Source organism: Lissotriton helveticus, chromosome 7, assembly GCF_964261635.1.
Source record: "Lissotriton helveticus chromosome 7, aLisHel1.1, whole genome shotgun sequence".
NCBI classification, from domain to species: domain Eukaryota; kingdom Metazoa; phylum Chordata; class Amphibia; order Caudata; family Salamandridae; genus Lissotriton; species Lissotriton helveticus.
The window spans coordinates 717,270,769-717,294,678 of record NC_136068.1 but is presented as its reverse complement, the minus strand read 5'-3'; the positions used below and the strand labels follow the sequence as shown (position 1 = coordinate 717,294,678).

The 23,910-nt window shown below is 48.8% G+C and overlaps 1 protein-coding gene across 1 annotated transcript in view; it reads left to right on the top strand.

The window, feature by feature from the left end:
* Window positions 1-23,910, top strand: part of TCERG1 (transcription elongation regulator 1) — an 800,085-nt gene that overhangs the window by 131,193 nt on the left and 644,982 nt on the right. Inside the window, exon 4 of the mRNA XM_078653039.1 lies at window positions 3,131-4,664. Within this exon, the coding sequence (XP_078509165.1) occupies window positions 3,131-4,664 (1,534 nt within the window). The remainder of the gene's footprint in view (window positions 1-3,130; window positions 4,665-23,910) is intronic.

Here is a 23,910-nt window from a genome sequence, read left to right as displayed (position 1 = left end):
GAATATACCCGAGCACAACCGATCACGAGGCTTAAGGGAGGCCACCTGTAAACTTCTTCATGATTGGTATCTCAACCCTGCAAGGCTTTACCGGATCTATCAAAACACCACGGACCGCTGTTGGAGAGGGTGTGGACTCTTAGGGGACTTCAGGCATATTTGGTCCATATTGGAAAGAGATCCTGGCCCAGATGAGGGATATCCTGGACTACCGCCTACCTCCGATGCCTGAGTTTGTCTTGTTGGGGCTACAGACCCCGTGTTAAAACACCAAACCTTGGGTGACAGATCCATAATGTGTCTATGCTTCGGGCAGGCAAGATGGCATTAGAAGTGGCATGGCTAAAGCTGACTGCTCTCCATGTCCGAATGACATGTTCGTCTCTGGCAGGGCCTAACTATGGAGTTTTTGTCAACTTAAGGACTCTCCGACAGGATTGGATTATATTTGGGTCCTACTGGTGAAATTCTTGTCGAGGTGTCTACTACTTCTCTTCTGCCACCCTCATACCCGTGCCCTCCATTCATTCCAGACCCAAGACTTCAAGGTGCTTAGACCCTAAGGTTACATCATGAGATTATGAAACTGCCTACAACAGTATAAATCCTAGCCTTGTAACGACTTCTTATTGTTGATGCTCTGAGTATGCACACTCCACCACTGTTGCAGTATGTTATTGTGTTTCTAGTTTTCTCTGTCTTACGAATTTGTTATGATGAACACAGCTGAATGTAGTGTGTAGGACCCTTATTGGGGATTATGTATTAACCATGTTATGGGATACTGTTCAATATAATGACATGACTTTGGCCCAATAGGGAATGGCCATCACTTGACTGTGATCATTGACAAATATTTCCGTCTTCTTTTGTTGGAGGAAATGTCTTTAACCGCATGCGTGCGGCGGCTTTTCCCGCTGTGTGCGGCATTTTTTAAATTACCGCGATACATGATGAGCTCAGCTCGTCATCAGCGTACGGCAGGTAACGCTGATGACGAGCTGAGCTCGTCATCAGCATGGAAGGGGTTAACAACCCACAACAAAGTCATTGAGTGACTGGACGTCACATATGCAGTGCAGGGCATGCCAGACATTCTCAAGTCTGACAATGATCCACCGTTCAATCGCAAGGAGTTTCTGACTGGACTTAATGTCAAAAATTAAAAGAAGTACACCCTTGTGGCCTCAGGCTAACTGTGTTGTGGAGCATTTTATGGGAACCTTAAAACGAGTAATCCAACGTGCATGGATGGAGGGAATTGAGCTCAGTCAGGCTTTGTCAAGCCCTTTGTGCCCAACGTTTGACTCCTCACTCCACCACCGATGAGAGTTCTGCCAACTGTTGTTTGGGAGAGTTATACGAACCAAACTACCACCATGGACTACTAAACACACTTGGAATGATGAAGAGGTTGGTATCGCTGATGCTGCTCAAACATCAGATGATCAACGTCTGCGAACTCAGAAGATAGTCTTCGAAGGTGATTGGGTTCTTGTCAAACAAACAGAAGTGAAAAACAGATCCTCCATTTGCTGTTGAACTTCTGAAAGTTGTGACGCGCAAGGGACAACCGCGCAAAGTCCTGGAAAATCCATCACAAGGATTTCATCTGAGTTTACAGCAACTGAGGATTGACCAGACAGATGTCTGAAATGTGATGAGGCTGACCCACCTGAAGACCCAGATCAGACATTAGACCCTATGTCCACTCTGGGTACAGTTCAACTACCTCATACCACACGGTCTTGCCAAACTCTGCTATCACCTCGACAACTTATCAAAGAAATATGATTTTGCTGTTTTATACCTTTTTTTTCAAGAGGGGAGATGTAGCGTCTTAGGTTTGAGCACTCAGACTACCTGACCCTGGGTTAGCTCAGTTACTGAATTACATAAAAATTCAGTGAGACATAACAGAGAGGGTATTTGGCCTAGTGAAGTCCTGTTTGCCTACAACTTGCAGCCTTGCCCCTGTTGTCAGAATCAGAGCTCCAAAAAAGTGACGAAGTTCAAAGGTAGAATTCGTCATTGGGTGAAGATATGAAAAGTATCTGGGTGATGCAAGACCATCCTTTGCAAATTTCGAATTTCTCCATCTATGCACTTTACTACCAAAAGTCAACCGCTTCACTGCAAACTCTTTGAATAGCTATGGGCCTTGTTGAGCCCTTCTTGGCCACAGCCTGCTGCCTTGGCCCACTGAGAAATCTTTGGCTTCCATTTTGTAAACTAAGGAAGACTGTAAAACTTCTGAAAGGGATGAATCTGGTTTCTGTATCCGGCCCGCGGTCCATCACGGTTGGCCCTGAATTGCACCTAGATTCCAATCAAGCGCAACTAGATGCTAATCGTTGGCACTTAACACTGTTGATGCTATTTTTATTCAAAAGTTTTAAAAAGTTCACATCTCCTGTTCCCCTTTTGGGTTTTTGTCATTCCGCTGGTGTTTTGTTCATTAAATTATTCGCCATCGCTGCCATGGGTTGAGCTCTACTTTAAATTACTGAAACCTTTTCTAGACCTTACAGGAATAGGTTGTGTTTTAGAATGCTTGGAGGACAATTTTATAAATGTGAAATTGTTGTTTGCATTAAATTCTTCAGTTTTGTATTTTTTTAAATACAAATTGAATTGTTTGTGTTTATTTATTCCAATATTTTGGTGTCCAATTTGCTAGCTAGTCTGAAGAAAACCTCAAAATCTGGTTATTTTCTATCACCCATGCACGATAAAGAAAGGACAAAAAATGTTTTGTTTTTTAAATAGAAATTAGTGATATATTACAGCAAATAAGGAATTTTGCACTGGGGTTGAGAGCCTTGGAATGTGTACTTATATTAGGTTACCATGGTTCGACAATTTGAGGGGGCTTAGTTTAGAATGAAATTAATCGAGCTTCCATTCTCCTACTCCTCAATCCCATGTACTATGCAGACAAATGGGGATGTTATTAGCATGGAATCTACTTTTCCAATGCATTTGGTAGGCTTTTTCAGAGGTCTGTTTCATCGAAAAGACACTGAATAGGTCTCCAAACAGTGCAGCTTTTGATACATGTCTTAAACAGCTAAATTCCTCACATTGCTGTTTTTCGTCTGAGTATTAACCATCTTTGTTTTATTCCTAGGTCTATTATTATAATGCAAGGACAAGAGAATCTGCGTGGTCAAAGCCTGAAGGCGTGAAAATTATTCAGCAATCTGAACTTACCCCAATGTTGGCAGCTCAGGCACAGGTGCAAGCTCAGGCAGCTCATGCCCAGGCACAAGCAGCTCACGCTCAGGCCCAAGCGCAGGCCCAAGCGCAGGCCCAGGCACAGGCCCAGGCACAGGCCCAGGCTCAGGCTCAAGCTCAGGCTGTGGCTCAGGTTCAGGCCCATGTGCAAGCTCAGGCAGCTCAAGCGCAGGCTCAGGCAGTGGCCCAAGTGCAGGCTCATGTCCAAGCTCAGGCAGCTCATGCACAGGCACAGGCTCAGGCACAGGCAGTGGCTCAAGTGCAAGCCCATGTACAAGCTCAAGCTCAGGTGCAAGCAGCAGCTCAAGCCCAGAATCAGCTGAAGATCCACGGTCAGTCGCAGAGTCCATTACAGGTCCAAAGTCCTTTACAGGCTCACTCTCAAACCCAGAGTCCTCTGCAGCCCCACTCTCAAGCTCCAAGCCAACTGCAGTCCCAGTCGCAAACCCAAAACCAGCAGCAAGCGCACACTCAAACACAGAATCAAGGTCAACCTCATTCCCAAGGCCAGAATCAACTTCAGGTCCAATCTCAAGCTGCAAGCCAGTTGCACGTTCACTCCCAATCGTCAAGCCAGATGCAAGCACACTCTCAAGCTACAACCCAGTTGCAAACACTTCCTCAAGCCACAAATCAGTTACAGGCCCATTCACAATCCCAGAACCAGTTACAGACCCACTCTCAAACCCAGGGCCACTTGCAGGCCCACTCTCAGTCCCAGAGTCAGTTGCAGTCCCAGAGTCAGTTGCAGTCCCACTCCCACTCTCAGTCCCAGAGTCAGTTGCAGTCCCACTCTCAGTCCCAGAGTCAGTTGCAGTCCCACTCTCAAGCCTCGAGTCAGCTACAGTCACACACTCAAACTCCAAATCAATTGCAGACTCAGAGTCCATTACCAACCCATGCTTCTGCTCAGAGTCCATTGCAAACCCATTCTCATACACAGGCTCCATTACAGACCCACTCACAAGCCCAGAGTGCGTTACAGGCCCACTCTCAACCCCCTAGCCATTTACAGACCCTCTCTCAGTCCCAGGCGCAGTTGCATGCTCTTTCCCAAGCCCACAGTAAGCTGCAGTCTCTCTCCCAGACTCAGAGTAAGCTGCAGGCCATCTCACAAGCTCACAGTCAGATGCAGGTCCATTCTCAACCCCATAGTCAACTTCAGGCCCATTCCCAAGCACAGAGCAAATTGCAGGCACTATCGCAATCTCAGAGTCCCCTTCAAGTCCAGTCCAAGCTGACAACCCATTCTCAAGTACAATCCCAAACCCAAAATCAGATTCATACTCAAGCTGCTGCAGCCAATACTGCAGCTACATCCAGCAGTCCTGCATCTACAGCGTCTTCAACAACATCCTCAAGCAGTCTTTCTCACTCTACCTCAACAACCTCTACTACTCCAGCTACAGTGTCGCAAACCATTTCCAGTGAGTACCAGATTTCTAACACTATTGCGAATAATGCAAATAAATGATTTATCTGCTTCTCCTCTTCAAGGCCTTGCCTAAGACAGTGCATGTGCTGTCCTTTTGAGACCTGTTATTTTATACTGGGTGTAGAGACCACTCCTTGCTTACCATTGGTTTGCTTGATTGTAATTTGCTTGCTTCTTATCAGTTAGTTGCGTGGGCTCTTGTGATTTCCCAGCCACTGGACCATGGACGCATTAATAGGTCTTTCCATAGTTCTCTTTTTCAGGAGCAGGTTTTTTTTGTTACTGTACGAAAATGGGTGTGCTTTCCCCGGTCTCCCTTGTTTGCTCCTTTCTGAGTTTCCCTTCTCGCGTGTGTGCTTCTCCACTCCGTTGTATATCCTTCTCACCAGTGTGCTTTCTCCCTGCCAACTTCATGCTGTTCTTTCATTAGATTGATCTCCCCCACCTGTGCTCCTGTTACTACCTCCCCTACATTCTCCAGTTTTGTGTCCACCCACATGTTATTAAACTTCCACCTGCCTCTTGCCCCATCATTTGGAAGTCTTTCCACATTTCATAGATTAATCGCATGGAACCATCAGTTTGGGATCTGCATTAGTTTACTAATTGCTTGTTGAAATATTAAAGCTTGTTTGTTAACTTTGTGAGATTACCAGTGTAAAGTCTTTTACTTATTTTCCATATGAACCAGAAAACACTTGTCTGAATGTAGTTTTTTATACTCTTTGTGATATGTAGAGGGATAATGTTTCCTTTTCAGACAGTAACTGAGCCTTTTGACATGATTTTGAATATCTTGTAATTGGGGCAACCGCTTCTTCGAAATGATTTATCACCCATATATTCAGTAGTTAATCTGAGATCACCTCTTGCACCAGTAAATCAATCTAATCTGTCTACCACGTCTGTTTTCTTTGCTCTTCATTTGCCACCTTGTGGGAAGTCTGTGTACACTGACTGATAAGTGGCTGAATGACTGTTTTACTTGAATGTTTTAAATCAACAAAAGTCTTTTGATTAAATTGATATCTCATGATTGTTAGAGGGAATTTTCTCATGGCATTCAGGTGAACAAATCTCGTTGTTTAATTGGGACAATCCTGCTGAAAACTGAAATAAAATTCAGCACCTGCACTTTCATAGTCTTCCTGGTACAGCAATGATTATGATTTTCAAACTGTATATAACGATACTGAAACTCAATGTTGTACTCTATCAATACTGCACGTATTTAAAAAATAAATAAAAAGTAATCTGAAAATCTCCCACAAGTTATGGGCTACACAAGATTGTCCTTTTAGTATAGTAACCAATGTGAGGCCTTTCTCTGAGGCCTACAGCAGTCAGTCGTGACTGCGTGTTGTTTGTGGTGGCATGCTTCATATAAGTGTTCTGGGGTGTTTTTGCACCCCGTTATTTTGATAGTGTATAGCTCTGTCTCTGAGGAGTCGGTGCCTGCCCTGTTCTCTCTGCTGCAGGCTGCTCCAGGACCATACTTTGCCTATGACCAAAGTAACCGATGGTACCCGGTTGGGCAGCTTGTATGTATGGAATATGTGTAAACTTTGACAGTACTTGTATATTTAGTCATACCAATAAAGTTGGTTGTAGGTAATTCATCATACTTGCACAGACCACCCTTATTTATTGTGAAGGAGGTTAAAATAGGCAAGGTAGTTATTAGGAGGACAAGTTGAACACCCCAGATGTGTGTTTGTGTGGGAGAGGTAAGCATAAAATAAGAATAACTGACATAAAGAACTGATTATTTTTCTCCGTCTTAAATGAAAAGGTATACTTTCCACAAAATATAGTGTTCGAGGCATGTGTGGCTCTAGAGACGCATGCTTAGCATACTGCTGCCATCTAGTGATGGGTCTGGATGTTTGCAAGTTGTTTTTCTTCGAAGTCTTTCTAGTCACGAGGGAAGGTGACTCCTCTCCTTGGTAATAGTGCATATGGGCATCGACCCCATTGTTAGATTGTTTTCTTTCCGCCATCCGGTTTGGACGTGTATTGTGGCGCTCCGGTTCAAGACTGTTTTCGGGATCCTTTCGGTGTGCAATCCACTATACCCTAGTTGGTATTGTTTTGAATGCGTTTTCCATCCATCTAAAATCGGAAGACTTTAGCCAATTCGAGTCTGAACATTCCAACCTTGGCCTTTAGGCTTAGCCCGTCTGGGTTAAGTTACACTCTATACCAACTCCATCAAAGATAACTTCTAGATGGAATGGTCTCAGTTTCAGTTCTGCCCTTGGTGCCACTCCAGACACCAGATAAGTAGTGAAGTAAATATAGACTAGATAGTTTCTATATTCTTTGTCCAGCCAGACAGAATTTAATACTTGATACGTAATTTAGCATTAAGTTTCTACACAGATTCAAGTGGGACACAACCTGCGTCCTACCACCACATTGAACAAAACCACATACAAGAACAAGCATTTACAATGCAATGGTCTCGGCAGTATTATAGGTAGAGCTATTGGTATTGCTCATTATTTTTTAATCTTTTTTGTATCCCTAAATAAATGGCATTGTCTTTTCTATTGGCATTAGCTTCCTTTTTTTGCATATGTGATACCTATTGCATTAGCAGAGACAGAGTGTGGTATTGAAATAGAGAGTGAGGTATTGAAATAGAGAGTGAGGTATTGTGAGAGTGAGGTAGTGAGAGAGAGAGTGAGGTAGTGAGAGAGTGAGGTAGTGAGGTAGAGGGATGTTGTGAGGTAGTGAGATATAAGCAGAGTGTGATGTTGTGATGTAGTGAGATAGAGAGAGAGGTAGTGAAAGAGAGTGAAAATGAGTTAGTGAGATAGAAAGAGTGAGGTAGTGAGAGAGTGATTGAGGTAGTGAGTTAGAGAGAGAGTGAAGTTGTGAGGTTGTGAGCTAGAGAGTGAGGTAGTGAGGTTTTGAGAGAGAGACGTTGTGAGATAGTGAGGTAGTGAGATAGATAGAGTGGAGTAGTGAGGTAGAGAGAGTTATGTAGTGAGAGAGAGGTAGATCGAGAGTGAGGTAGTGAGAGACAGTGAGGTAGTGAAAGAGTGAGGTAGAGAGAGAGTGAGGTAGAGAGGGATGTTCTGAGGTAGTGAGATGGAAACCGTGAGTGAGTGAGTTAGTGAGGTAGAGAGAGTGAGGTAGTGAAAGAGTGAAAGTGACTTAGTGAGATAGAAAGAGAGAGAGTGAGGTAGTGAGATAGAGAGAGGTAGTGAGATAGAGAGAGGTAGTGAGATAGAGAGAGGTAGTGAGATAGAGAGAGGTAGTGAGATAGAGAGAGGTAGTGAGATAGAGAGAGGTAGTGAGATAGAGAGAGGTAGTGAGATAGAGAGAGGTAGTGAGATAGAGAGAGGTAGTGAGATAGAGAGAGGTAGTGAGATAGAGAGAGGTAGTGAGATAGAGAGGTAGTGAGATAGAGGTAGTGAGATAGAGGTAGTGAGATAGAGGTAGTGAGGTAGTGAGAGGTAGTGAGGTAGTGAGAGGTAGTGAGGTAGTGAGAGGTAGTGAGAGGTAGTGAGAGGTAGTGAGAGGTAGTGAGAGGTAGTGAGAGGTAGTGAGAGGTAGTGAGAGGTAGTGAGAGGTAGTGAGAGGTAGTGAGAGGTAGTGAGAGGTAGTGAGAGGTAGTGAGAGGTAGTGAGAGGTAGTGAGAGGTAGTGAGAGGTAGTGAGAGGTAGTGAGAGGTAGTGAGGTAGTGAGGTAGTGAGGTAGTGAGGTAGTGAGAGAGAGTGAGGTAGTGAGAGGTAGTGAGGTAGTGAGAGAGAGTGAGGTAGTGAGGTAGTGAGAGAGAGTGAGGTAGTGAGGTAGTGAGAGAGAGAGTGAGGTAGTGAGAGAGAGTGAGGTAGTGAGTTAGAGAGAGAGAGAAGTTGTGAGGTAGTGAGATAGAGTGAGTTAGTGAGAGAGTGATGTAGTGAATTTTTGAAGGAGTGAGTCGTGATATAGTGAGGTAGTGAGATAGAAATAGATAGTGAGGTAGTGAGACAGAGAGAGAGTAAAGTTGTGAGGTAGTGTGTTAGAGATGTAGTGAGAGAGTGATGTATGTAGAGATAGTGATTTAGTGAGGTAGTGAGATTGTGAAGCTGTGAGATAGAGAGAGTTAGTGAGAGAGAGTGAAGTAGTGAGAGAGTGAGGGAGGTAGTGAGAGAGTTAGGGAGAGAGAGAGAGAGAGAGAGAGAGAGAGAGAGAGAGGTAGTGATAGAGAGAGAGCCAACTACACACACATACAGACCCACCCACACAGTCACACACACACAAAGTGTATCACCCACAGACACACATACAGAGCCACATACACACACAGAGCAGCAAGCACAGCGAGGGGGCAGGGAAACAACTCCGCTTCTCCTACCACACAGCGCCTTGAGGCAGCACGGCGTTGTGCAATTGCATTCATGAATTCATGTCGCTCACAGCTCGGAGGCAAGGCTGTAAAGCGGTTTGTGGCCCTATGTTTTTCATAGCTGTCAAGGGATTGTATTACATATCTCTCACCTTCAGGCACATTACATCGTAAATGGCAAATGTGATGCTAATGGCTTCAGTACGTTCAAAAACAACGCTTCGACCATTAGTACTAGCTAGAGACGTAACTAGCTGTTTTAATAACCTACGATTACTAGTGTAATTTAAGTCAAAACAGACTTAGCTGCAGGGAGTACGGCTGTAAATGTCCCCGGACCCAGTGCCAGGTTTTACATCGGTCAAGCCTATATTCCCATTTATTCGACACCTGCCCTTGCAGTTTGTGATAGAATACAACGAGTTCAGTTAGACAATACAACACAAGTCCTACGAACAACTGTGGCACCCCAGAGCCTCTATGGACTCTAATTAAGCAATGCAGGCGGTGAGCCACGGGGCTCTACATACAAAATGCCGCCTTTGCCCTGGTGGGCTTTTAAAACCAATGGCGCCTCCTCGAGCCTCTCGGGGCTCTCACAGAACTGTGGCGCCTTCTTGAGCCTCGTAGGCTCTTAGACAACAAAATGCCCCCAAGATACTGGAGCCTCGCTGGGCTCTATCTTATACTCTGCCCCCGAGCCTCTCAGACTCTCTAAAGGAGTGCCCCCTGCCCGTCTACACTCACCGGGCTCTGGGACTCCTGCGGAGGCTCGGAAGGAGCAGCGCGTCTCCTCTGCCCGGCGGCTCTTCTCTCTTGGCTTCTCCTCTGGTGCCGCGGGTGGGTATCAGAACCGCTCCGTGCACAGCGGTGCACATCGCTGCAGGGGGACGCCACGGGCCATGTTGGACCTACAAAACAGAAAAAAAACATAACATTAGCAAAATAGAAGACATAGCTTACCTCAACCTGCAAAAACCAGCGTATCGGAACCGCTCCGTGCACATCGGTGCACATCGCTGCAGGGGGACGCCACGGGCCAAGTTGGACCTAGAAAACAAAGATGAAACATAAAATTAGCAAAAATAAACAAAATGGCTTACCTCTAAACGGAAACAACAACAACCCGGCGGAAGACGTAATGAGCGACTGCTTGCAGAGACGATCATCGCAAAATGGCCTTTACAAGACTACGGCCATTTTCGGACTTGGGGGCGTGGTTTTGAGGTTCTGAGTGACGGACAACGTCACTGTCTAAAGAACAGCAAAACGTACGCCCCCAAACCCGAAAAAGACGGAGCCTATTCAGAGTGAAGGCTCTCTCCTCTAATGGATGGCCTCCATTTAGGAAGCTAGCCAATTAGAGAGAGGAAAACAAAGAGGCGGGACAAATAGCCCACACTAAGAAACATTAATTCTCGGACTTCCGGTTCTGCCTTCGGCAGACCGGATATTACCTCGACCTAAAAAGGGGATTCAGGCAAGGAAGAACGGTCTGCAAGCCATACAATATTGCAGACAGATATAACAAGAGTACACTATTGTGACAAATCATACAATGTATTCATAAGCATATAGTGTATATATAGTCGGCGTTTCAATCCCTATTTGGGAATAAAGGGATCATCCTCAGGACATTGTATTCATGCCTGTAAACATTGCATTTTTAGGACAGTAACTGCGGCGATATGAACAGTGCCTAGGACCTCAGTAATATGACCAAAAGCGTCTGGGATAATGGGTGAGAGACCGGGTGAAAACATCCGCAGTTGGTCCGCGCTGGAGTCTGTGATGGACTCTATAAAACGCGGCAATTAGAAGGCTCTCGAGTAGAGCGGTGGCTGATTCTAACCGTGTACAGGGCGGGTAGGAGCCGTGGGATAATGCGTGTGAGACCGGGTGAAAACATCCGCGGTCGGTCCGTGCTGGAGTCGGCGATGGGCTCTAAAAAAAACGCAGCAATTAGAAGACTCTTTGCGAGCAAGGCACCCATTCACAGCTCCCTCCCGCCCAGTACACAGTTTGAATTAGCCACTGCTCTTCTCGAGAGCCTTCTAATTCCTGCGTTTTTTGGAGTCCATCGCCGATTCCAGCGCGGACCGACCGCGGATGTTTTCACCCCGTCTCACTTTCCCACCTGGAAACAAACAGGGACTTCATAATCATTGCCCCTGATCATCCCACACCTGTCGGGGGGGGGGGTCGACTACAGCAGTTTCTTCCTACTTGGAATACCAAAGTGGGTGTTGGAAATTATCCAACCTGGTTACTTCCTGGAGCTTACCAGCAATCCTCCCAATATTCCACCTCACACTCACAGGCTTTTTATAGAATATCAACAACTGCTCAAACAGGAAGTACAAGATCTATTAAGCAAGGGGGCTATGGAGCAAGTACCAATACAACATCAAAGGACCGGGATTTACTCCCTGTACTTTATAATTCCCAAAAAGGTTGGATCTCTACGCCCTATTTTAGACTTATGGCCCTTAAACCACTACATACTATCAGAGCACTTCGATATGGTCACACTTCAACAAGTACCTCCACTTATACAGCAGAGCGACTTCATGTCCGCACTAGACTTAAAGGGCGCATATTTTCTCATCCTTATTCACCCAGCACATCGCATATATCTCGGGTTTGTCCTAGCAGGGAAGCATTATCCATTCTAGTCCTTCCATTTGGAGTCACTACTGCATCCAAAGTGTCCGCCAAATGCTTAGCAGTGGTAGCAGCCCATTTAAGAAGACCACAAATTCATGTTTTCCCTTATCTAGGCAATTGTCTTATCAAAGCCAACACACACATCTGTGTCAACAACACACAAACTATCATAAATCTTCTACATTCGCTAGTATTCACAATGCTCAAAAATCCCATCTTTCAACCCTCACAACTGCAACCATATCTAGGAGCTATGCTCTACATTGAAACAGGACTAGCCTATCCAAATACAGCCAGAATTCAAAATGTTCAGACACTGCTACAACAGTTTCAACCCAATCAGTATTTAATAGGCAAAACCTTTGTGCATATTCTAGGGATGGTGGCATCATGCATTGCCATAGTGCCTCATGCAAAACTTAACATGTGCCCTCTACAGCAATGTTTAGCATGACAGTGGACTCAATGACAGGGCCAACTACTCAATCTACTGTTGGTAAACAGCCACACTCCTCACTCTTTGCAGTGGTGGAACTCACAAAACATGTTACGGGTGGCCGTTCATCGACTCTGTTCCATAGATCGTGCTAACAGCAGATGCTTCCTTCACACCAGACTCCAAAATCCACACATCAACTACCTAGAGCTTCAAGCTGTTCACATAGTGTTGAAAGTGTTTCTACCTCACCTAATAGTGAAGGTTGTCCTAGTCCGGATGAACATTTGACAGCCATGTAATATGTACGAAAATGGGGAGGGAGCACTCTCTACAGCTTTCTCTCCTCTCTTGGATAATTTGAACTTGGGCAATACATCACAAAATCCATGTGTTAGCAGAACACCTCCTGGGAACTGACAACTTGCCAACATTCTCAGCAGGATTCAGCAACAAGTCTAACAGTGCAAACTCAGCCCCCAAGTCCTCCTCCCATACTTCCACAAGTCGGAGAATGCAGATTCCCACACCCTCTATTCAAAGGCAGTGCCCTATGAATTGGTCAGGAATATTTGCCTACGCTTTTCCGTCTCTCCCTCTTCTTCAGTTTCTGGTTCGTAAGCTCAGGAAGCGGTCTCCCGCTCTCATTCTGATAGCTCCTACATGGGCCCATCAGCCATGGTTCACCACACTACTCGAACTTTCATAGTTCCACATGAGAAGCTGTACCTCAATCCAAACCTTCTCCCTAAGAATCATGGCGAAATCCAACACCCAAAGGAGCTAAACCTTGCGATTTGACTTCTGAAGCAGAATGCATGACCACATACACCTACCACTAGAGCTTGCTAAGCAGCCAAATGGAAAATGTGTTATTTATTGTAATAATCAAAAGACTGGTCCACTCAGTGCATCTATACAAAACATTATCTGTAACTTCTTGCATTTACAATGATCAGGCCTTGCCTACACTTTCATACGTCTACATCTTGCAGCGGTGGCTGCCTATATTCAAAATAGGCAACCCTTATCTTTGTTCAGAGTGTCAGTTATTAAGGCTTTCATGGAAGGTCTTTAAAGACTGCTATCACCAAGGGTCCCTACTGCACCTGCGTGGAATCTCAATATTGTTCTAACTTGAATTGACTTATTGGTCCACCCTATGAATCATTAGACAATTACTTCTCCAATATCTTTCTTGGAAGGTTGCTTTCTTAATTCCTATCACCTCACTAAGGCGTGTTGGTGAGCTTCAGACACTAACTTTAGAAGAACCCTTCTTCCAGCTTCTTGTTCTTGTTACCAATGAAAAATTACTTCCAAAGGGGGGGCGTGACCAGCAGCATGGCTGGAGAGGACGTGAGCCTGCTAGCTCCGGCCACTAACGAAGATCCGACAGGAACAACGGCGACCTTGAGTCCCGAATGCCAATTACGATCGGTAATTGGGGGGCCCCGCTCCTTTTGGATGCCGGTGAGAGCGGCCTGGTGGAGTGAGTGTCCTGTTTTGGGAACAGACGAGGAGAGGCCCGGAGGCCTGCGCCGGTCCCAAGATGGCGTCGGCTCCGTCCTGAAGGCAGCTGTGGCGCTGCTGGAGGCCCCCGCGGTCTGCAGAGCAAGATGTGGCCGGACCGGAGCTTTCCGGTCGGCCGATTTGAGACGGCGGGGGGTGCCCTCGACCCCCGTGGAGCACTGGGCTGCCCCGAAGGCATTGCGATGTGCCCAGCAGGACGGAGGAGGAGGGCGGAGGCTTCGGAGCCTGACTACGGCCCGCCGGAGTGAGAGCGGCTCTGGAGGCAGGTACGGGCGGGCCACGCCAGATGTGCAAAGTGCCTGAGGCTCTTTCAGCAGCTGAAGGGGCCTGGACACATCAGTGGGGCTGTCCCGGGCTCCCGGCTGGTGGAGGGGGGAGACCCGGGAGACGAGGCGGACAGTACTGGAGAAGAGCCGGCCCTGCAAGGAGGCAGTCTGGTGCTCGGGAGCCGGGCCCTATCCTCCCCCCACCTCACCCCGCCCCCCCTTCGCCGCTGATTGGTACCTGGGGCAGGAATCTGCCAGGATCAAGGCTCCCTGGACTGCTGATGAGTCCTAAGTGAGGGGATTTATGTGGAACAGGCTCAAGCTCTGTCCATGGTGATGCAGGTCGGATAGAGGGGGAGGGTGGCCTTGAGAAGAGCGAACTGCACCTGTAGAGCCCTGATGGAGGTGGGTCGGTCGATGGGCATGTTGAAAGTCGTCCATTCCTGACAGCAGGACAGCGTGGGTGAGTGGAGCCAGCGGTGGAGGAGCAGTGTGGAGGTTCTGTGATTGGAGGCCCGGAGTGAAGGTTGGGGAAGGGACTCGCTTTTGGGGGGACAGGACGTCTTCCCGCTTTGTGGGTTTTAGGGAAGGACTTGAAGGCATGGCAGAGTTCCTCCACTCCTGGCTTCTCCGCACATTCCCGAAAGACAAATTCTCCACGTGTTTCGTCATTGAGAGGGCGCATAGAGCATTGCTGGCGAGACCTCCGGCTGGCGCACGGCCACGGACGGTCATTGCCCGTTTCTTAAATTTTTTGGATCGGGACATGATCCTTCGAAAGGCTTGGAAGCTTGGGGACATCCGGTTCGAAAATGCCCAAATAATCTTTCCGGATTACAGCCAGGAGGTACAAAAGCAGCAGTGCTCCTTTGACTCAGTTAAGGCAAAGCTGAGAGATCTCCGAATACAATATATGCTGTTATTCCCTGCGAAGCTGAAGGTGATGTACAAGGAGAAAACCGATTTCTTTCAATCTCCAGAGGAGGCTTGGCAGTGGCTGGAGAAGCGCCCTCCTATATCGCGGCAGCAGGCGGGGGATCGGAGGCCACCAGAGATGGACCGCTCGGGGGGGGGGGGGCCTTCGAGGATCACCGAAGACACAGAGAGGGAGTCAGCGACACGGCAGCCGAGATGTGGCGGCAACCCCATACCTCACAGTGGGATCATCGCGGCGGAGTGCGGTCTCCCCTGACTCGATTCGCCCGGCGGGCTCCCGGTTTAGCTGCCTGGCGGAGAAGACCTGGTTGGAGGGAGAGGACGAGCCTGGTGGTACCTCATCCAAGGGAGAAGAATTGGAGGGGAGCTCGTTACACCCCTTGGTGGCTGCCATAAAGGACATGGAGCAGGGAAACACGCAGGACACGGAGACCTCACAGGGGGACCCTCAGGACTCCAATTCGTGAGGGTAGGACACTAATGGTCAGCTGAGTGTGGACTCTGTGGCCAGGAACACGAAAGTTGAACACCCCCCTTTTTTACTTGTTTATCTTGACTGTATTGGTTTCATTCTCTTATTCATTTTTTCCTTTTCGACATGACTGTGATTATGCCTTTGAATGATTCTTTGTTAGAGGTGTAGATCGGAATTGTTACTAGTTAGAGTTAAGGTGGGGTGGGCGACAGACCTCTTTCACCCTGACAGCTATATCTGTCTTTAGGATGGCGATGGGCCTGGATGGGAGAGAGGGGTGGGGAGGGGGGAGTTCATGGGGTGATTCTGAAGGGGGGTTGGGGAGGGGGGGGAACACTGGATTATACGGTGGGGGGGTTCACGGTTACCGTTTTCTTTTTTAAGCATGTCGCAGATGGAATTGTTAGATACACCTATGCATCCTACACCCGGGGCCTGCTGGCGCATGTTCTGACTAAGCTCGATGTCCCATGAAGTGGAGGATGGCCTCAGGAGGGCACAGGATTCTGGTACAGTCAAAATCCTTACATGGAATGTGAATGGCTTGGGTACAAAGATAAAGCGGGGGTTGGTTATGGCCTTTGTAAAGAGAACGGCCCCAGATATAGCCCTACTCTAGGAGACACACTTACAGGGTACACGGTGTCGTTTCTTGGCCAGAGGGGCGTATATGGTATAGGCCCAAGCAGGGTACACATCGGGCTCAAGAGGAGTAGCCATTGTGATTCGGAAGTCCCTCCCCCCCCCCCCCCCGTTCACAGTCGCAAAAACATGGTCGGACCCACAAGGTACATATGTTGCGGTAACAGGGACATGGAGATGCCGGAAGTGTACTATCTTGTCAGTGTTCGCGCCTCCTAAGCTATAAGCTAGAACCCTCGCGGGGGTGGCTGACCTCATTCTGAACACCCCTGACACTTTACACGTGGTGGGAGGGGATTTTAACGACATTGTACACCCCCCTCTGAACAGGTCTGGGGACCGAGCGGACCCTCGGTGCAGTCCCCTCTGGCGAGGTTCATTGACACGGTGGGGCTGACGGATGCCTGGCGATGGCTCCATCCGGAAGTTAGAACTTACTCGTATTTTTCGGGGGCCCATAATGTATACTCAAGGTTGCATTATGTCTTCTTGCCCCGTCGTGCGCTTGATGTTACTAGCAGGGCAGAATACCTGGCGAGAGGCATTTCGGACCACTCGCCCAAGTTGGTGACCGTGGGGACGAGACGTGGGGAGAAGGGTAGGAGCTGGCGACTGACTGCATGGGATCTCCAGAATAAGGCCTGTTGGGAGGACTTGGGGCCGATGTGTAGTCTGGGGTGACTAAATGGGAAGCTCTAAAGGCAGTTATGCGAGATAAAGTGCAGAATAGGCTAGCAGAAGAAAAGAGGAGAGTGCAGGGTGACCTGCATGACCTTGAGGCCTGCATTTTGGAGCTCGAACAGCGACATGTCATGGATGGGGCGACACATTCACTACGACTAGTGCTGGTGCTCAGCAGCAATATACGGCCCTGACACATGACGAGGCCAAAGTGCAGGCGCAGGCGACCTTACACAGACTGTACGATGTTGGAGACAAATCGGGGAAACTTTTGGCATGGCTGAGTCGTAGGAAGCAAGAGGCGTGGTGGGTTGATCAGGTCCTAGAGGCCGAGCCAGAAGGACAGATGAACAAATAGCGCAGACATTTGCAGCCTACTACGAGGAATTTTATGAGGCTAGGTATTTAGGCTCGACGGGCGAGATAGGGCAGTATTTGGATAAGGTTGAGACCCCTAGTCTAGATGTGGAGGCTCAAGAAAGCCTGAAAGAAGAAATTACAGCAGCCGAGGTTAGGGAGTCTATAGCTAAACTCCGCCCGGGGAAATCTTCTGGTCCCAATGGGCTCCCAGCAGAACTGCGGACCTACTCACTAATTGCATGCTGGCGTTGTTCCAGGGAACGATGCAGGCGGGACCGCTACCCCCGGATCTCCGTATGGCCACGATAATACCGATTTATAAGCAGGGCAAGCCGCCAGGGGAGTGCGCGTCCTATCGCCCCATTTCATTGTTAAATGTAGAGGTAAAACTCCTGGCAACGATTCTGGCGCTGAGATTGAGAAAGGTGATAACAGATCTGATACATCTGGACCAGACGGGCTTCCTGCCGGACAGGGTAACTAGGCATAACTTGAGGAGGACCCATAACTGGCTGATGGAAGTGTGTGCTCGTGCCCATGTATTTCTGTCCCTTGGCGCTGAGAAAGCGTTTGACGCAGTACACTGGCCTTTTTTTGGATGGAGTGTTGCAGAAGTTTGGATTTGGCCTGAAGTTTCGAAAATGGGTTAACCTTCTATATACTGACCCACGAGCGAGGGTCACGGTTAACGGGGTGTTATCAAGGGACTTTCCTTTACGACGAGGGACCCGCCAGGGGTGCCCTCTGTCGCCACTATTGTTCGCCCTCCCTATAGAAGTGGTAGCGTGTGAAATTCGGCAAGACGGGGAGATAAAGGGATTCCGAATAGACCGAACTGATGACTATGAAGAGAAGATATCGCTATACGCGGATGACATCCTTTTGTATATCACTAACCCAGAGGTCTCATTGCCGCGTCTGTTCACTCTGTTGGGCCGGTATGGATCCTGCTCAGGATATACTATAAACTGGCACAAGTCTGTCATGTACAGCCCTCGGGGAGAGAACTTGGGGCCTGCCCTACCCGAGGCGTTACGGGTGACGACGGAAGGGTTTACATACCTTGGGATCTATATGACGAAGGACAAAGCAGTTTAGTTTAGGAAAAATATCCGAGTCCTCGCAAACTTTGAGGAGGACGCGCTCAGATGGAAGGCTCTCCCCCTCACAATACTAGGACGGGCGGAAATGTATAAGATGATTACCCTACTGCGGTTTTTATATGCATTGCAGAATCAGTATTTCCCCCTTCCCCGGCAGGTTTTTAAAGAGATAAATGAGGGGCTTCGGCCGTTGCTTTGGTTGGGGGACAACCTAGGATAGCCCTAGAGACTCTGCAGAGGAACCAATATGATGGGGGGATTTCCCTACCCAACATTGAGGCATATTATTGGGCGGAATATCTGGCGCCGATAAATGACTGGCTTCATGCCCCGGCAGATCACCCCACGTATAGATTAGAGAGGGGAAAACTGGAGCGCCGCACATGTCTCCACTACATATATGGAGGTAGGGGAAAAGAAACACTACTAACCGCGACACGGGTGACGGTGGAGTTGTGGGACAGGGCGACACGTCCGATTGGCTGGATGCACAAACCGTTGAGACAAACCCCCGATATGGGACTTTACGTGGCTACGAGAGCTCCAGAAGTTGAAAGGCTTTAAAAGGTGGGATGACATTGGCATTTCAGTTCTGGGTGACCTACAGAAACAGGGGGTTCTGAAGTTCTTTCAGGCGCTGAGGGCGGAATTTGGATTGCACCACACGCAGTTTCTGAAATATGCACAAGTACGCCATGCCTGGCGGGCAGAAGGGGCGCTCTCAGGCCTGTTGCCAGAGTACGCTCCACTAGAGGGCCGTCTGCTACGGGAACAAGTCCCGGAGAAATTAGTTTTCTTGACTTATAAAACTTTGCTTAACAACATGCCGGACAAATTGGTGGAATTTAAAGATACGTGGGAATCAAATCTGGGGGAGATGGACACACTTGACTGGGAGACTGCCCTGATGCATCCTAGGGAAGTGGCAATAAAATCCCGACTCAACCAATTTAAAATTTTCCATAGAATCTATTATGATAGATATCGTTTGCATCAGATGGGACGGGCCAGTGACCCATATTGTCTGCGATGTGGAAATGAAGAGGGAAACTTTTATCATACTGTCTGGGAATGTAGTCATCCAGAGCTACTGGGCCAGGATAATGGGGGAACTTGGTGAAATACTAGAAACAGCCACTACCAATGGAGCCTAAATTGATACTGTTGGGGATAACAAATGATGTGGACTGGACCCGACTGTAGGAGAGTGGGGTCTGCAATCCCATGGCCACCCCAGATTTTTGCTTTTTGCTTCACTGATTTACGACTTTCCCTGGCTGTGGGCCTGCTAATCAGACCCACAGCCTAGCTGTTCTCTCTCTAAATTGACAAGCATGGACCTTAGGTGCATTTACCAATTGGTACTGGGCCACCTTATCAGTCCCTGTACAGTATACCTTAGGTATCCAGGGCATAGGTGTACCCAGGGCCTACCAGGGGCTGCAGCATGTATTATGCCACCCCTGGCTGGCCACCCAAATCTGACACAACTGGCTGCACGACAGCTGGGGCAAGGTGGTGTAATCACCCTTTGCTTTAGATATAGTATTCCTATATCTAACCCTAACATGGACACATATATTCCTATCAGTCACTCCTATGGCAGGCCTTATCAATCCTGAAGGCAGAGTGCTTGGAATTATGTGAGATGGTGCTCTGGCATGAGCTGAGCCCGTTTGCAGCTTGCGGAACCAAGTCCTTATAGCTGTTCCATGATAACGCTATACCATATACTCTTAAGTGCATTATAATCCTCGCGGTTAAATGCTAACTTTGGCATAGCATTATCAAAACATGTCGAGTAAGGTGTCATACGAATTGGAATACTAACCCCTCGCCAATTCTGGCGACGGGGTTAGCATTCCACCCTTCTAGAGGGACACGACATGCATGTAACTGTAAACCCCGGTTAAAGTTAACTCAAGCCTCAGCATCACAAAATGGATGCTGCCACCACAGACACAAGTCTGACCTCCTGCTGCTGGGAGTTCTTCCAGCGAGGGAGACTCAGACAAAGGGTTTCCTGCCTTGGGAGGTGATAGCACCACCCCAGACAGGATTTTGTGTATTAGGTAGGCTCAGGCTGAAAGGAATGAGACATGCCTGGGGCACACAAGGTGCCCTGTGCATACACCGGTTCCAACCAGTTGCTGGGGCACTCCAGCCCCAGCTCTGGCGGGAAACTGGACAAAGGATAGGGGGTGTAACCACCCCCCTTCCTGGTCCCACCCAGGGGAGGGACCTAGTCGTAGTACAGCCCCCTTTAGCCGAATAAAGGTAGGAGCTGGTCCCATTCCAGATTAGATTACTCTTGACAACTTCCACGAAGAACTCTTGACCTTCGACCTCCTGATAACCAGAAGACTGAAGAATCTCCCCTATGGTCAGGGAGTGACCATCCTGCTTCGCAGGCACCATCAAGCTCCTGTGCGGTTTGCTGCAGAGTCCTTCCATCCCGGAATCCGACGACCCAGCTCGACAAGACCCGGACCTCTCTGACCTCTACCCACATCTACAGCACAGCTGGGACCCGTGGGTGCGATGAGCAACGTGGAGACGGCCATCTTGAAGAAACCTGCACAGCGCTTCCAGCACGACTCCTGAGGGTTCCTCGAGTGAGTGCATTGGGGACTGAGAAGCCCCACACCGACGCAGCTCCTGCACCAAAGACCAGCCCCCCAGCATCCCCGTGATCTGCGTGGGGCCCTTTTGCCTGGTTGCTGCCCTTCCTGTTGTCTGGTCACTTGCTGGCTGGCTAGTGACCTCTGAGACGACGACCCGAAGATTTCGACACTTCTAGTCTGGTCCCCCAGACTGGCCCTTGCTTCCTTGTGAAAGAGAAGCACCCCGGACCCTCCTGGTCCACACCAGACGCCATCTTTGTTCCACCGCGTGGCTTGCATTAGCCAAGGCCTGTTGTCCAGATCGCCGATCCGACACCGCCAACAGCAGCAGACTACGTGGGACAGCTCGTGCCTCCAGCCTGGTCGTGAAGAGCAGCTCCTGGTCCACGCAGCTACAGAGAGAAGCGACCCCTCCTTCACCTGAACGCGGCGACAGCTCCTGGTTCCCTCCTGGTTCCAGCACCGTCACTGGCTAGTGACCAAGACTCTGTCCCCTTCCTTTTCAGGACTTCCTTCTTCCTAGTTCCATCCTTGGAACCACCGGACTCCTCCATCTGGCTGCCTGCCAGCAACTCCTTGTTTCAGGCATCACTGGGATCAACGCAGCAAACCCGACGCAACTTCAGCCCTATGCACCCGCAGCCTGTGGGTTAGGTAACTAAAGCTTCTAGGTGCTGAAGTCTGTGTCCACTATCCTAGTGTCCAGGTCCACTGTTGTTTTCCCTCCATCCAGCCGGGTTCGTCCGGAATCCGTAACTTTCCAAACTGTAAGATCCATCGACGTTGGTACGCATCCCGCGTGAGAGTTCCCACTCTGCACGTGAGTCCCGTGGGCCTCCTGCTCCTTACTTACCTAGTTTGTAGCGTAGTCCCAGCAATCCTCCAGCCTCTGGATCTCCTTACAGTATTTTCCTTCCTCGCATTCCATTGTTCTGAGTATATGGTTTGCCGTGCCCCTCAGGCACACTTGTAGATATTGTGCGAACTCTTATTTCTTTTGTAGTATTGTCATGTGCTTAGCCCTCTGACCTCATAAAGAGTTCAGAGGTGTTGTTATTAATAAATATATCGTTTATTTTCATAACAACCTATGTGGTGTCCTTTCATCTGGTATTCAAGGGGTTATATTGTGGTAAAACAGCTGGCTTCACATGCCAATAGAGTTTAGCCTAAAGACTGCTTTTGTCCACGCTACTAGGATAGCTGGTCTATACGGTTGACTTTACAACCAATCACCATAAGGGTTGTTTGGACTGATACAAGGTGATCACTAGAATTAGTGAACATCATATATCAGGCCAACTTCTCACACCGACCTCACTTAATTTTTCTAACATTGGCCCTAGTGGTAGCTAAGAGGGATGTGGCACGGGCCTGGGGAGCTCCAACCCCCCCCGAGACTAGACGAATGGAGGAGGGGAATGGATATATACATTGCAGCTGAAAGGGTCACATATAAAACTCGAGGTTGCCCGAAGAAGTTTAATAGAGTGTGGGGGAAGTGGAGGAGATATTATGGTTTGGATGGGGGGCTCAAAGTGCGAATTGCCCTGCTTTTGACTCTGGCGTCCAGGGGAGTGACTTGGCTGCTGTTGTGTATGACCGGAGTAGATGACATGTTACGATATGCAGGCGAAGAGACCGGCTATGTGCAACTCTGGAGATGGTGGGTGGGGGGAGTGCAGGGTTTGGTGGACAATAGAAATTTGCCAAGCCTACGAGAAGGTAAGTTTCAATTCTATTAAGGACGCGGAGATGACGATTGTGCTCTGTTAGACCCGTCTGCTTCTGAGAGTCCCCTCACCACTATGATTTCTTTTGTTCCCCTGTACCTCCCAAAATTTGTCGCTTTTTATTTGTCTACCAGGACTTTTTATGTGTTGTCTCATGGGGTTAGATGTTCCTTGACGCCCAGTTGCTCACAAGGTTTGTGGCACCTATTTACAAGGCGCCTGGCCCAAACCTGTGGCATTACAAACTGGGGTTGTCAACCTGTATAACTGAACCTAAAATGGTGGACACCCTTTTTCCTCATGTGAAGTGACTCCCATTGGAGCCTTCATGAACCCTGGCCTTTTGAGGTTTTGGCGCCCTTTGTTTGGCGCGCATTTCTGACAGGAATTCCTTTATTTTCCTCAGGTACACAAAATGGCTGCTCTAGAACCCCAGTACGGTGGCTGCGAGTGTCCTAAATACCCCTCAAGAGTGCCTTGTCATTGTCACAGCCAGAGAAGGTTCTAGAACCTTCTGGCTCGTGCCAGTACCCCAGGGCACTGGCTATATAAGGCCCAATCCCTGGCGGCCATTTTAGATTTGAGATGTAGATGAAGATTGTTCAGACTAGAGAAGAGGAGATTAAGAGATTCCAGACTTGACACCAGATTGACACCTGCCCTGTTGACCCTTGAGGTGGCTGGTAACGCAGGCAGTAGAGCAGCAAAGGGTTGCTGGCGTTGTGTCTGACTGGCGTTCCAGTCAGCTACGTGAGAAGTGATCTAGCGCCTACAGCGCCTGCCCAGCGAGTACCTCATTGCCCCCAAAGACTGTGGCCAGAGTCGTGTGCCTCCCCGCCCCCCCCCCCCCGGTGGTGAACTGTGATCGATTTATCGAGTCGCGAGGCGAGAGCAAGTTCGCCGCGATCGTCAGCTGTGCCCCCTTCGCGACAGGTGCCTCTAGAGGGGAGCTCGGACGTCTCCGAGCCCCACCAGCGTAGAGCGCTTCCTGCGTAGATTGAAGGTGAGGTGGTGCGCCGGGGCGGGGAAAGGCCGGCCTTCGTTAGGCGGGACTAGCGTCTTTGCCACTCCCCAGTGACCCGGGAGCTGTAGCTGTGGGCGGGAACCACCCTGTATGCGGAAGTCGGAGGGAGGTCCGTGGAGCCCCTGAGAGCCCCGTCGCGAACGAGAGAAGTGCTGTGCCCGACTGAATCGTATTTTGATTGCAGCCGATGTGAGGTGGGCCCGTTTCTTCATAGTGAATGCAGCCGATGTGAAGGAACTGTGAACCGGCATTCATTTGACTGTGCGCGAAGGTTGTGTGACCTCTCCGGCAGCCCGTTCGTCAGTCTAAAGACTTTGAACTGGTGCCGCCTGTGCTCAAGTGGTGCTAAAGCCCGTAGGCGCGCATAGACTTCACCGGCAAAGCAGACATCCTATCCCGGTGACCGCCGAGTGCAAATGATG